We start from the raw sequence: 13,258 nt of genomic DNA, 5'->3' as shown, positions 1-13,258 counted from the left end.
CTTCGAGTAAGTATTGAGTGTTGGCTAACATCGAGGCTGTGGTTGTGATATGGAAGGAACGGTCTGACTTTGAAGGCAATTCCATTGATTTCTTCTTTCTCATCGTTGGTTTGATGATGATGATGATTCAATGAGATGGTTTAATTGATCGATTTGATTGATGATTCGCCATTTGATCAATTTGATTTGATAGTGATAGTCAGTTACAAAAGATAAAGAAGTAAGATTGAAAGATTAGTATAAATTGAAAGGATGGATCGATTTGATGATAAGAGTCCTTGAGATCGATCAGATTGATGTGTTTTTGGTGAAATTTGGACTTGGAAACTTTTCAGTATCCAAAATGGTCATCGTAATCCTCCTCCTCCTCGTAATCATAGTCATAATCATCTTCATCCTCATCATCCTCATCCCCATCTTCGTCATCATTCTCATCTTTGTAATCTTCATCTTCATAATCCTCATCTTCATAACCCTCATTGTTATGAAAGTGATAGTACTCCGGTGGTAAATCATAGCCACAACTAAAATATAAACGTGCTAATAATGATGGAGTGACACATTCTTCAGCGTGATCACGTATGACCATGTCTAAATCGTCGACCGAGAGTTCAAGAATTCCGTTTCGTTTGAATCGGGATTTGATTACTGAAAAGACCATCTCAATGGGGTTGAGTTCGGGGCAATAAGGTGGCAGATAAACAAGTCGAACACCTAGAAGCAGCCCATATGAAAGAGACAGAAGTTCAGTTAGGAAGAGATATCACCCATTGAGCACGTACCTCGCTCTTCACAAAGCTCTGCTATGCGACCGCCATGGTGAATTCTAGCGTTATCCATAACAAGGACACTATTGACCGCAGGATAAGGATTCATTGCGGGGAGCTTTTCCAGAAAAAAGACATTAGCAAACAAGACATGTACAATAGAAAAATTGATGACTTACAAGCTGAAACTCGAGGAAAGTTTCAAATCGTTGTCGATTGATGCTACCCTCGCGAACCGTCATCGCCAGCATCCCATTCAACCCAATTGCAGGTAGAAGTGAATACCTCTTGGCATTACTGCGTTTGATCCATCTAGTCACACGTTTCCCCGATGGTGAACGCCCAAATACTCGCATTAGGTCCCTTTCACAGATGGAACTCTCGTCTTTGAAATAATTTCAGTTGAGGTTATGTAAAGAGTGAGAGATGAATTTAAACAACAGACCTGTGAATACCAAGGCTTCGGCAGGGATGTTTTCCATCTTCTCAATGAAGCATGCCCGCTTGTAGAAGTCTTTGCAAACATGTGATGTATGAGCTTTCTTGAGAGTAAGGTGTAGTCGATGGTTGAGCTCGTTATGAATTGTTTCAAGGGATGGAAGTTTGCCTTGCAAATCATAGAGTTGTTCTCGAATCTCGTCCAGAAACAGTTGGGGTTGATCTGCTACCAACAAAGTGATGAACTCTTGATCCTCTTCATTCAGGCTTCTTGGTCGCCCACGTTGTGCGTAATCTTTAGGATTGCAAATGACTCGCATGGTCGACTCGTACAGGGCCATCCAGCGTTGGAAAGAGCGATGTGAAATGGTTTCCCCGAGTACATCTCGAACGTGGTCCTCTGTCTGTCCTTCAAGGAGCAATCAAATGGCAATAGTTTTGATTGCCGCGCAGTACTTTCGGTAGACCATGATGGAGGAGATTGTGTTGGTAGAGCAAGGGGAACGTGGTGCTGATGGTGGTTTGGATGGTGGTTTGGGGATCATCCGGCTTGGGAATCAAGCTGAGCCCCTTGTGGCTTCAGATATCTCTTGCGAGTAGGATACTCGCGCAAACCCTTCTCACTTTTTTTTACTGTGGTCTTGCTTTGTGTTTTGCTTTGGCACACTTTTAATTAAAAGTGCTTGACCACCGAGCTTGGGCCCCTAGCTCAAGAAAAAAAATTTGACAAGGTTTTTTAAAACTACTGTATATAGTAATAACAAGTTTCCATAGTAATCTATATAGTGATAACAAGTTAATATCAAGTCTATATAGTAATGAAATGTCAACCCTATCTACATCAAAATTGCCTGTAGTGATGGTCATTGAATACATTGGCCATCAAGTTGAAGACAGTCTTATCTCGAGTGCTTGCCAACCGATCCCAGTGTTAAATGTTATCCATTGATCACCAGATCAGTTTCTAATCGTGTGACTTTTTGAAGCAAACACATAGGCCCGTTCACTTGAGCAAATTCTGGTGAGAAATCACATTCTGCAAAATTTAAAATGTCTATTTGGTGGGGCATGTTACATTTTTGCATTAAAAAAATTACAGAATGTGATTTCTGGTCAGAAATTCCTTAAGTGAACGCGCCCATAGGGAGTCAGCGATCAACACTAGAAATCTAAAGTGTATACTACTTTTTCAAGAAGTTAAAGAATTTTAGTGATAGATACAAAGCTACAATACGCGTGTGTCAGAGATGACGATTGTCCAAGATTGATATCTTTACTCAATGAAGGAAGACAAAAAAATTAATCTTTGACAAGTTCAACGAGACGCGCCCAAGTTGTGCTCTAAAACATGTGTCACTCGAAAGTAACAATCTCAAATCAAAACATCTTCAAATAAATCTACCTTTTCCATTCTTTCGTTGAAAAGATTAATTGAAAAGGTATGTAAAAGATTGCATCTCATGATCAATTGATCTTCAACCAAACCAATCTTTAACTTTAATAATATAATCACTTTCACCCTTTAATCTATACAAAACCTTTAAAGTCCAACGAGAAAAAAAAGAACCACGGTTTTACAAAAAAAAGAAATTAATTACATCATTTGATCTTCTACAAAAAAAAGAAAAAAAAATTGATTCTTGTTTGTTTTGTTTGTTTGTTTTTTTCATTTTTTTTTCGTTCATCTTCATTTTCTTTATTAACAATCAAATCAAATAAGTTATTATATATAAATATAAAAAAAAGAGTTAAATGCTTATTTGATAAAGTAGAAAAGAAAAAATAGGAAAAAAAAAGGTCTCTAAAAGTAAATTAAAAATTTATATGCCCTCGAATATACATATCTATATATCTATATATATTACGAGTGTAATGTTAATGTAGTGATAATAAAAGAAATCAAAGTGTTCTCAAGTCCATTTTTGATCATCCGAAAAAAATCTTTCTTTACCTTACAAGTTTCTTTACCCCTTTAAAGCAAAAGAAAAAAATCAACACCACACAAAAGAAAGGAGAAGAGATGAATTCGATGTGATCAGAAATCCTTCTTGTGTCTACCTTCTCCCTTGAAAAAAAAGGGAACGACAAAAATAACAAAGGTCTCTTCTTCTTCTTCTTCCTTCAAATCACAATCACAATCACTTCACATCACTAAACAATCTTCTTTTCCTTCTTTTCCTTTTTTACTTTTCCCAGCTTGACCTGAATCTGTCTTGGTAGTAGGACCAGGACCAGTACCAGGAGGAGTGCCACCACTACTTCGTCCAGTTCCATTCTTTAATCTTTCAATGGCTCGTTTATCACCATGTTCAGCTGCTTTTCTAAACCAATCAATCGCATCTCTTTCATTCCGTTTAGTCCCAATTCCAACCTATCATCCGAAACAAAAAGTAAAACCTCATCATCAGTCTTTCAAAAATCCTTTGGCATTCTTGATCATGAAGAAGAAGAGGGAAATTCTTCATGTTTTTCTTACCTCTGTAAAATATCCAATCGCATATTCTGCTTTTGCCAAACCAGCTTCAGCAGCTTTTTTGGCCCAAAGATATGCTTCTGTATCAGATTGAGGTAATACACCAGAAGATCCAACCAAATACCAAGCCGTCAAAGCAAAACAAGCTTCTTTATGATTTTGTTGTGCAGCAATATCTATTCCAAAATGAGAGGGGGGGAAAAAGGACGAAAACCCCACGATGAATTTCTCAAATCTAAATCAAAAGAAAAAAAAAGTAGATTTCAAAACTCAACTATAATAATGAATACTCAATGCAGAATCTTGTGGACATCCCATCCTTCCATACTCATAACATTCTCCTAATTTATATGCACTAGGTGCATAACCTAGTTCAGCTGCTCTAGCTAATAATTCAACTGCATAATCAAAATCTACAAAAACTACATGTTCGATTCCTCTTTCGTGTAATAATGCAAGTTCATGTAATGGTTTTGGATTCGATACATCTGCTGTCTTGAAAACGCAACAAAATCCAAACCAAAAAAAAACAATGTGTAAGAAGCTGATCATCATGAATGAATGAGTGAGAAGAAGAAGAAGAAATCCAAAAAGAAACTTACTTCTGCGGCTCTTTTGAGCCATTTGACTCCATCTTTTGGTCGACGAGGTTGACCTAAATCGCCATTCAGATCTGCTAATCCAAGTCGATACATAGCCAAAGGATGTTGAGCAATAGCAGCTTTCCTATCAACAGATCAACATACGCTTCATTGAATTAGACTCATATTACACTTTCGTAAGATATCTCAAAGGAGTTCAAGAAATGACCAACCTATAAAACTGTAAAGCTTTATCTCTTTCCTTACGAGTACCCCATCCATGTTCACAACACTGACCAGCACGAAACATAGCTTCCACATGACCATGTTTAGCAGCCAAGACAAACAGAGGAAACGCTCGATCATAATCTTGTCTAGAACTTTTTCCAATCGGCCCTGCACTAGGTACGGTTAAACCACTTGGTAAAACTTGTCCTATTCCATTGTTAGTAGGATTGGTCATTCCATTTGGTTTTGTATAACTATCTGCTAATAAGAATTGAGATTCTACATGACCTCGATTCGCTAGTTTTTGTAATAAACTAATTGATTCTTGTGTTAATGAACCTTTTTCTTTTTCTCGTTCACTATGATCAGATGACAAGAAAAAGGACGCGAGATTAATGATGAATTGAGTTAGATCGCTGATTAAGGCCAAGTTTACTTACGGATTACGACCAAGTGAACTAGACTTTGAAGTAGTCGGAGATGAAGTAGTGTTTTGACTATTGATGGATCGACTGGGATGTATGATGAAATTAGTTCCACAGAACGAGCGATTAAACCAAGATGATGAATGAGAGATCAAGTTAGATTACAAACTAACCGATCATCATCTTCCTCATTCATTTCTTTAACTAAATCCATCAGAAAACAAGCAAATTCGAAAATCACTTCTACATCATTTGTCTTTTTTGCATTTGCTCGATACAGTTCTAGAGCTAATTCAAGTAACCGATCAAGTAAATAAGAATCAAGGTCAATTGGATTCAATAAGTCAGTCTGTGACGTGCTACCTGATTGGTGAGATTGAAGAGTAGAGATGACTTACTTTTAGCATGATTGAGTAATTTAGCTTTAGCACCAGGCTTAAGATGACTATGATCCAGTAAAGGACCAGCAGGCATCGGAGGAGGAAAGCCATCACCCATGACACTATTTCGATTATAAACACTCATTCGATTTGATCCGATTTGAGAACCAGACCAACTCATAGTTCTACTGTTACGTGCATTAGGAATAAAACTAGATCTGCCCATTGAATCCATTTGATTTGGTTCGATAGTTTCTTGAATTGGATAATGATTTGAATTTGAAGGACTGATTCGATTGGATATTGATGGAGCTGGTTGGGTGGATTGTCTTGTATGTCTTTCTAGACCATAGAAAGATGAAGGCCTATCGATTGGATTGATTGGGATTGGACTAGGTAGATAAGAATCTTCTTCTTCTATTTGATCATCTGGATTGATTTGATCGTATTGATTTGGTTGACGATAAGGAACTTGATCATGTTGATGTTGATTATGAAGATTGACTGTAGGTAAAGGTCTGCTGGGTTGATGGATGATTTGAGGACTTTGAATGGATTCTATTTGATTGGGAGATGTAGATGAACTGTGATCTTCAAGTTGTTGATCTGATGCTGATCGATTTGAAGTTTGTAAATCATCTTGAAGTGTAGTTGCACCAAAGAATGAATCTACCCTTGCTCTACTTGAACTAGCTGGTGAAGAGACTGATGGGATTGAACCAGAAGGTGAAGGTCTAGATGGATTGATTGTATTTGACATGTTCATTGGCATCATGATTTTGTTAGATTGTTGATGTTTTAAATTTGAAGTTGAAGTTGATTTGATTAGATTGGGAGACCGAAATGCTGAGGAATGTGATCGGAATCCAATCAGAAATGGTTTAAGTTAGTTTGATGATTAGATTTGATTTAGAAAGTGATTTAAGATTTAACTTGGTAAGATAGGTAAACCACTATTGTTCCTACTTGAAGCTGAAGAAGGTTTAGTTGACATTCGAGATGAGATGATGACAATTGAGATGATTCTGAGAGTGATTCCGAAGTTGAGAATAAAGTTTGAGATTGGTATTCGTTTCTTGCTTTCTTGACTTGGTTGACTTGGTACTGGTGTTGAAGTTCAAGTTGGTGGTTAGTTACTACTCACTGCTAGTACTACTGGTCGATGTCTTGGTCTCTTTAGAAACTATTGACTTTATTAAGTACCTATCACTCTTAAGATACATTCACATACTCCTAAGTAACGTCGATCCAATTACATATCACCACTTACTAATCACCGTTTGTCAATCTGATGGTGATCCCTTTCTCACCGTAATCACTCGCTTCACTTGGTCTCCAACACTCTTAAGTATCAACTCAATCAATCTATCAATCAACCAAGAAGATCTCATCATCCAATTCAAACATCAAATCAAGCTTAGAATATGTATCTCAAAAGCTGTGATCAATTTAACTATGTATCTCCTCCCGACAACACCCAAACACCCCATCGCGGGCCGCCGTGCTAGCCACAGAGCGATTGCGCTGCGATCCGCCGCAGCGTCGTGTCAACACTATCCCAGCGCGGTCGCTGGGGACCAAAATCAGAGGGCGAACACGGTGGGGTTAAGAATCGCGGCCCGCTGTCTGAGGTGCGAAATTGCTGAGTAAGGCGCAGAAATAAATAAAGATCAGATTACAAAAATAAAATTAATAAAAGTACAAGAAAGTATGATAACTAAATGGATGGCGACTAAATTAAAGAATAATAAGTGGATGAGAATGAAATTATGTAGTAGTAGAAGAAATAATTATAAAGATTCAATTAATCAGACCGAGCGAATAATATCGGGAAAATCGATGTCGAGCCACATTGCAAGACTTGTTCGATTTGGGAACCGAGGATATAGATGATGCAATCAAAAATTGAATATCAAAGTAATCTTGTTTTACTTTTCACAGCTTGACAAACTACCTAAATCGACCTCTGAAAGGTGTAAATTATTAATAAGGAATTGAGAAATATATATATTTTGGATTGCTGGTACATGATAGGATGAGTATCCTAACCAAAAATATCAAAAATCAAAGGGAACATTGATGTTTAATGAAAATACCAAAAAAGAGGAAAAACCATCATTTTGAAATTTGCATCAGTTTTTAAGTCGAGTAAACCTACTGAAATGAGACCTGTAAAGCTGGGGTTTGGGGTTGGGACCAGGTTGGGCTTTTATAGCCTCTCTGTAAACATTAAGAAATGAAGCAATGGATAGTTTTGAGAGGACAGGTCATTCTGATCCTTTCAAACAAGTCCTTTGCCTCTTAAAGATTCACACATTCAAATCTATGGTTACCATAGGCTGATATGATCATCGTCAGCCAAGTTTAGAAAAAACAGACCGTAAAAGTAGCAATAAAAAGGTGATTCTTCACGTCTCCACAAGCTATGCAACTATCTATCATATGTTATGTTCCAAGAAATAACTAATAATTCCAGAAGAAGACTTGGAGTCAATTCAGTAACACATCAAACCAAAAAATCTACACCAGCTAACACGTGGGCCTTCATCTTTCAAATTGTGACCTTCCTCTCAAAGATTGAGGCAAAAAGTATTCCTACCAAATAGTTTGAGATTTATCATATTCAGACCGGTCTTGAATCCTTGAACACCAGTTGCAAAAATCAGTTCTCTGAGCTCAGTCAATGCCAAACTTAAGTTGAAGTCTGTCTGCTGGAAATGAAAAATGGCTTAATTACATTCAATATCTTGTTGCTGTTTAGCTTGCAATCAATCATATTGTTGGCATACCAGATCCCTCTAACTGCAAATTTTCAGGCAATTGATCAAAGGGATAGTCCCTCTAACTGCCATATTTCAAGTTAGAGGGATATCCATACCATTATGCACTTAGAGGGAGGAGCTCCTGTGAATATTCCTCTAAGTGCTAAAAATCCAGCCCCCACATGTGTATGCACGTAGAGTGTATTTTCAAAATCAGCAGAGAAACAAACCTTGGTAAACAACAAAACCAGGTCTTGCACCCTGAATTGATGTGCATTTCAAAAAAAAACGTCCATTGTCCAATTGGCTGTGTTAGTATTCAACACTTTACTAAGATTCTATGAAGTCCAGAAAAAGTATGTTTTGAAAACTATGAACACGTGCATAGTGACTCTGAGTGACCAAATATGCAGATGATCCGCTGTCCATTTCGAATTATAACCGCATTACATTGCATAAAGAAAAAATAAAAAACTCCTTCCCTTGCCTAGTCTTTTACTAGGTGAGGGAAGGTTTGTGTGGGAGGTGGGGCACAAGGTGCGTAGAGTTCTCTTTACGAGGACGTCTCCACGTTGTGCCCCGGTAGTGGATACGGTACGCGAGGGATGCTCCTCGTAGAGTTCTTTCCTGGATTGAACTTACTCGTCTTACCTCCTCGCTTACCGTTCCTTTGTCTTGCTACGTATGGTACCCGATGCTGTTGGGGTGGGTGGGAGGACAAAAGTTTTCTAGTTAGTTATAACTAGTTATTGAGTTATGAATAATATTGGGAGATGGATAGTACGAAGTGAGGGAGCGGAAACTAGGAAAGGAGGAAATTTCTGCCGAGGTGACGGGGGAACAACTGTCTCTGGGTTAGACTTCTTTGCCTTCTGGCATCAAAGTGTCTTCCCTTCCTCGGGATTTCATCATGTCTTAATTGGGAATTTCCAATCCAAGTTTCCCTTTTGGGATCTTACATACATATTGTTACTCACTTCATGGACATGTCTTGCATGTCGTGCCTCGTGCAAGAGGCTATCCATTTCGAATTATAACCGCATTACATTGCATAAAGAAAAAATAAAAAACTCCTTCCCTTGCCTAGTCTTTTACTAGGTGAGGGAAGGTTTGTGTGGGAGGTGGGGCACAAGGTGCGTAGAGTTCTCTTTACGAGGACGTCTCCACGTTGTGCCCCGGTAGTGGATACGGTACGCGAGGGATGCTCCTCGTAGAGTTCTTTCCTGGATTGAACTTACTCGTCTTACCTCCTACCTCTCTCCTTGGATCTTTTTAAGGGGAAAGTCTACTTCCCATTCTCTGGTCTGGGGTCAGGCCTGAGCCTAGAAGGCTTTCCCCTTACCTGTCTCCAGACTTGGGTGCTAGGATTGTTCTGGTTAATGATGCTTGCCTTATGGAACGAAATTCATATGTAGTAGTACAACTCATTTGTATAAATGGAATCTAATTCGAAACACTGGATACATATGCGTGCAGGCTAGTTGAGGACTACTATAACTCCCGAGTGAAGGTCTCCCTGGTCGTCTAGACTGCCGCGCGCGACGTCTTCGGTTGGATGGTGTTTCGTAAGAGCCATCTCTTCGGAGGGTCATTGGGAAGGTCATCCACCATCCAGGTATCCACTGAAAGATCGTATTCAGTGTCATAGCAGGGAATAGTGTCTTCTGAGATCGTTAAGGCCTTCTTTGCTGATTCCCATTCTTGATCCGTCCAGTTGCGTTGGTATAAAGTGTGGCAGGAAGATCTCCAACGACCTAGTGTTTTTATCTGATCGGTTTTTACTCCAGCTCTAGTTAACAGCGTCGTGCCTCCGATCCTAAACGAGTGTCCCGTCATCTTCGAGTTAGGGCCCCACGCTCGATGCATCGTCTTCAACATCGTCGACCACGTGATTGCCTTTAACCCGTCTCGAGTTTTTGACAGGAAGAGTCTGGGGTCTTCTTCCCAAAATAGAGAGTGAGCTAACTCTCTTAGTGCTGCGACGGGGCATAGTACTCCACCGGTTTCTCGAAGTGTTAAGTATTGCATTTCTCCCGGTGCGGCGGTTTTTGCCTCTCTGATACCAATCACGGCTATCGTGGCTCCGTGGGACTTGTGAAAGGATAAGTCAGAACGGAGGATGGCGTTTAAGTCGTTCTTTTCGTAGGCCTCTGACTTCCCAACTAGCTCGCCTAGTCTCGCTAGGCCCCAGTAGGCTGTGAGAGCTATGGCTGATAGACCTTTAGGGTCTTCTTCGAATTCTGCTATGTCGCCTATCAGGATGATCAAGGATTTTGGTGACACGGGTTCTCGGTTGAGGCTTCTAGCTGGAGCTCTAGCTTCGAGACGTTCTGATGCTCTTAGTATAGACTTGAGTCGTGTTAATTGTACGTCCGGGAAATAGAAGCCGTGGAATGCGTGCCACATCCGTAGAGCCGTTAGGTACTTCCTAATCGTTGAGACTTTTATCGGTTTGTTGGTGTTCTTTTTCTCCCAGTTTTCTCCTGCCCAAATGATGAAGTGTTCAACGGTTTGTATCGATGCCGGACACGCGTTGAGCTTCTTCTCCTTCGTAAAGACCTTGAATTTCTTTACCCCGGATGCGTACGACTCTAAGGTCAATCTGTTCCAAGCCGCCCTTAGCATGTGGCGTTGTGCTCTGTTGAGCCTTAAAGGTATGTCGTCTTGAATGCGTAGGAAGGTGGTTAGGTCTTTCATCTCGCCCGAACTGGAACCTGTGGAATCACGTCACTTTGAGACAAAGGCTCTTGGTTGGTTTGAATATCTCTTGTAACTCACTGATGTCTCTTTCCCTTGGGGTTTGTATTCTGAGACTGACTGGAACGATGTAGGTAGAGGGTTTGCGTGTCGGTCAAGCTTGTAGATAGTATATAGTTAAACTGAAAAGGTAGGTCGGTGATCTCTTTAATGGTTGGGTCTGGTTGTGTCTAGCTAGCGGTCTGGTGGAGTTTCTCTCGGCCATTTGATATTTGATTGAGTTGTACGTGAGAACCTGTTACGTCAATTCGTTTACGTTATATTTCGTAATTCCCTCGTTCTATGATTGGAATCTTTGTCAGTTGTCTGTTTCGACATTACGTATAGTCTTTATCGTACCTTCTTACTGATTCTCTATCATTGTCTCTATCTGATCCATCGTGTGATCCTCCAACCAAGGTTTTAAGTCTTGTGGTACTTCAATGTGTACCTGTCTGAACCATTCTTTTGACGACGGCAAACCTCTTGATAACTTATCCGCTGCGTTATCTAAAGATGTCACTCTTTTTTGTTCTAACTGTACATCGTATCGGAACATTAGTTCTGATATCATCTTCCATTCTTCATTTACCCAAAAATCTTTGGATCTCTCGTTTCTTAGGACACCTTCCGTGGTGGTGTTGTCCGTCAGTACAAGCAACCTCTCTCCTTCTATCTTCTTTGTCTTCTGAGCGATTATTAATCCTAATCGCACCGCCACGGTTTCTAGCCAAGCGATCCCTCTGGTTGGGCCTTGTGGTGGTGTTTCCCAACCGCTTCTCAGTTTGAACTGACCCCAGTCTTTTCCTATTATGACGCCTATACCGAATGTTGTAGAGGCGTCCCCCACCCAACCTATGTTGTTCACTAGTCTAGTTTTTAAAAGGTGTCTTCTAGGGATTTCTTGTAAAGAATTCCGCCACACGTTCATGTCTTCTCTTACGGTGGTCGGCATCTTCCTTTTCGCCGCTAAATTTACCCATTCTGAAAGCCATTTAAAGTTGTTTGATAGATAACAACGTAGATTTGGTGCGATGTAGGCTACATGGCTCAGCCTGCCGTTCATTTTTTGTACCTCCTTATAAGTGTAATCTACTTTCTTTAAGAATTCGTCTAATTGTGCTATGCGTTGTTCTAATTTACCTTCTGGTAGTTCTACAGTTTTGTTCTTTGTATTCCATAGAAATCCTATATATTTCTGTTGTTCACCGAAATGCGAGAACTTCGTTTCATTGGTTTTAACTCCTAACCTCGCGCTATATGATACTATTTCGTCCATATGGGTTGATGAGTCCGCTCTCTTGATGAGTAGATTGTCGTCTACCCACCGAAAAGCTTCTTCCAGCTCGAACTTCTCTTTGATCAGTTCTTTCCACCCGTCAGCCGGTCCTCCGAAGCTTCCGCATCCCGCGACACCACCGAATGATATAAAGGTGTCTACATAAAGGAAGCCGTTGAAGTCCATCAGGAGGAGGAATGGCCATTGGTTGGGCCTTGTGGGTATTTGTTGATAAGCTTTGAGCCAGTCGAATAACGCTATTAGCAACGGGTGTTCTGTGTTGGCTATGAAGGTATATACTTTAGAGAAATTGTCCCATGTTGTTTTAAACTTTTCTTTGTCCACGAATGAGTTCACGCTTGGAATGTTGGGGTCGTTTTTCGGGAATGATAGGTCATTAATCGGTCTGAAAGAACCGTCACCGTTGGTCACAGCTCCCATTGGGCTGGACCTGAAGAATTTAAATTGGTTTTGGACTTCATCTTTTGTGAATGGTCCGAACATTCTTCCAGCTTTTACCTCTTCTCGTATGCTTTCTTCTATCTTGTCTCTTGCTGCAATAGCTGAGCTGTGGTTTGGAGGGCAGTAATGTTTCATGCCTCTTATCGTATGTGTTGGTATTCCTTGATCGAATACTCCTTCGAATCCTTCTAGTACGAATTCATAAAAGGGAAGTAAATTGTACTTCTTTAGTTCTTCTCCCCAAAACTCTATGTTCATGTCGCACTTCACGTTTTTCGGCCAGTTCTTTTGGTCTGTTTCTTCCTTTCTTTCCGATTTATGCTGGTGTTGAGATTCTTCTTTCTCTCCTTCGTTCGTCTCTTTCCTTGTTTCTGTTTCTCTTACTCTCTCTATCTTCTCTATTCTCTCTGCACTGTACAGCGTTGTGCCTGTTTCGTCTGGATGTGATCGGCTGACATCCCTAAATGAGAACAAAGCAGTTATGAGATTCATTACTTCAAGTGTGATTACAATTGTTAAGGAACGAAAGGAAAGGTTTTCAAAGAAAAGAAATGAGTATGGTGATTAAAGGAGTGAATAGAAGTGTATTACAGGATTATTAAAAAGGGAATATTATTAAAAGGGGAACAGTCTCCTGGCTAGATTAATTTTTTTTAATTTATTTATTGTTTTTAACATTTCGCTTCCTTCTGCTTATCTGATAGTAAGGGTGTTTCTTTATCGATAC

General features: G+C 39.8%; 2 protein-coding genes across 2 annotated transcripts; both read right to left on the bottom strand.

Annotated features, from left to right (window-relative positions):
* Nucleotides 1-331: 331 nt before the first annotated feature.
* Nucleotides 332-589, bottom strand: MELLADRAFT_92526 (uncharacterized protein; the record flags this gene model as incomplete). Its single annotated transcript, XM_007415298.1, has 1 exon — nucleotides 332-589. One exon carries the CDS (start codon nucleotides 587-589, stop codon nucleotides 332-334), a length of 258 nt encoding a protein of 85 aa, XP_007415360.1.
* Nucleotides 590-2,883: 2,294 nt separating this feature from the next.
* On the bottom strand, nucleotides 2,884-5,386 carry MELLADRAFT_50122 (uncharacterized protein; the record flags this gene model as incomplete). Its single annotated transcript, XM_007415297.1, has 8 exons — nucleotides 2,884-3,576; nucleotides 3,682-3,854; nucleotides 3,954-4,173; nucleotides 4,281-4,404; nucleotides 4,493-4,838; nucleotides 4,947-4,984; nucleotides 5,086-5,200; nucleotides 5,311-5,386. The coding sequence occupies 8 exons, from the start codon at nucleotides 5,384-5,386 to the stop codon at nucleotides 3,349-3,351; spliced, it is 1,320 nt and encodes a 439-aa protein (XP_007415359.1).
* Between the last annotated feature and the right edge of the window lie 7,872 nt (nucleotides 5,387-13,258).

The sequence above is a fragment of the Melampsora larici-populina genome, assembly GCF_000204055.1.
Source record: "Melampsora larici-populina 98AG31 unplaced genomic scaffold MELLAscaffold_50, whole genome shotgun sequence".
In the NCBI taxonomy this organism is placed as follows: Eukaryota; Fungi; Basidiomycota; class Pucciniomycetes; order Pucciniales; family Melampsoraceae; genus Melampsora; species Melampsora laricis-populina.
This window is presented reverse-complemented; position numbering and strand designations above follow the sequence as displayed.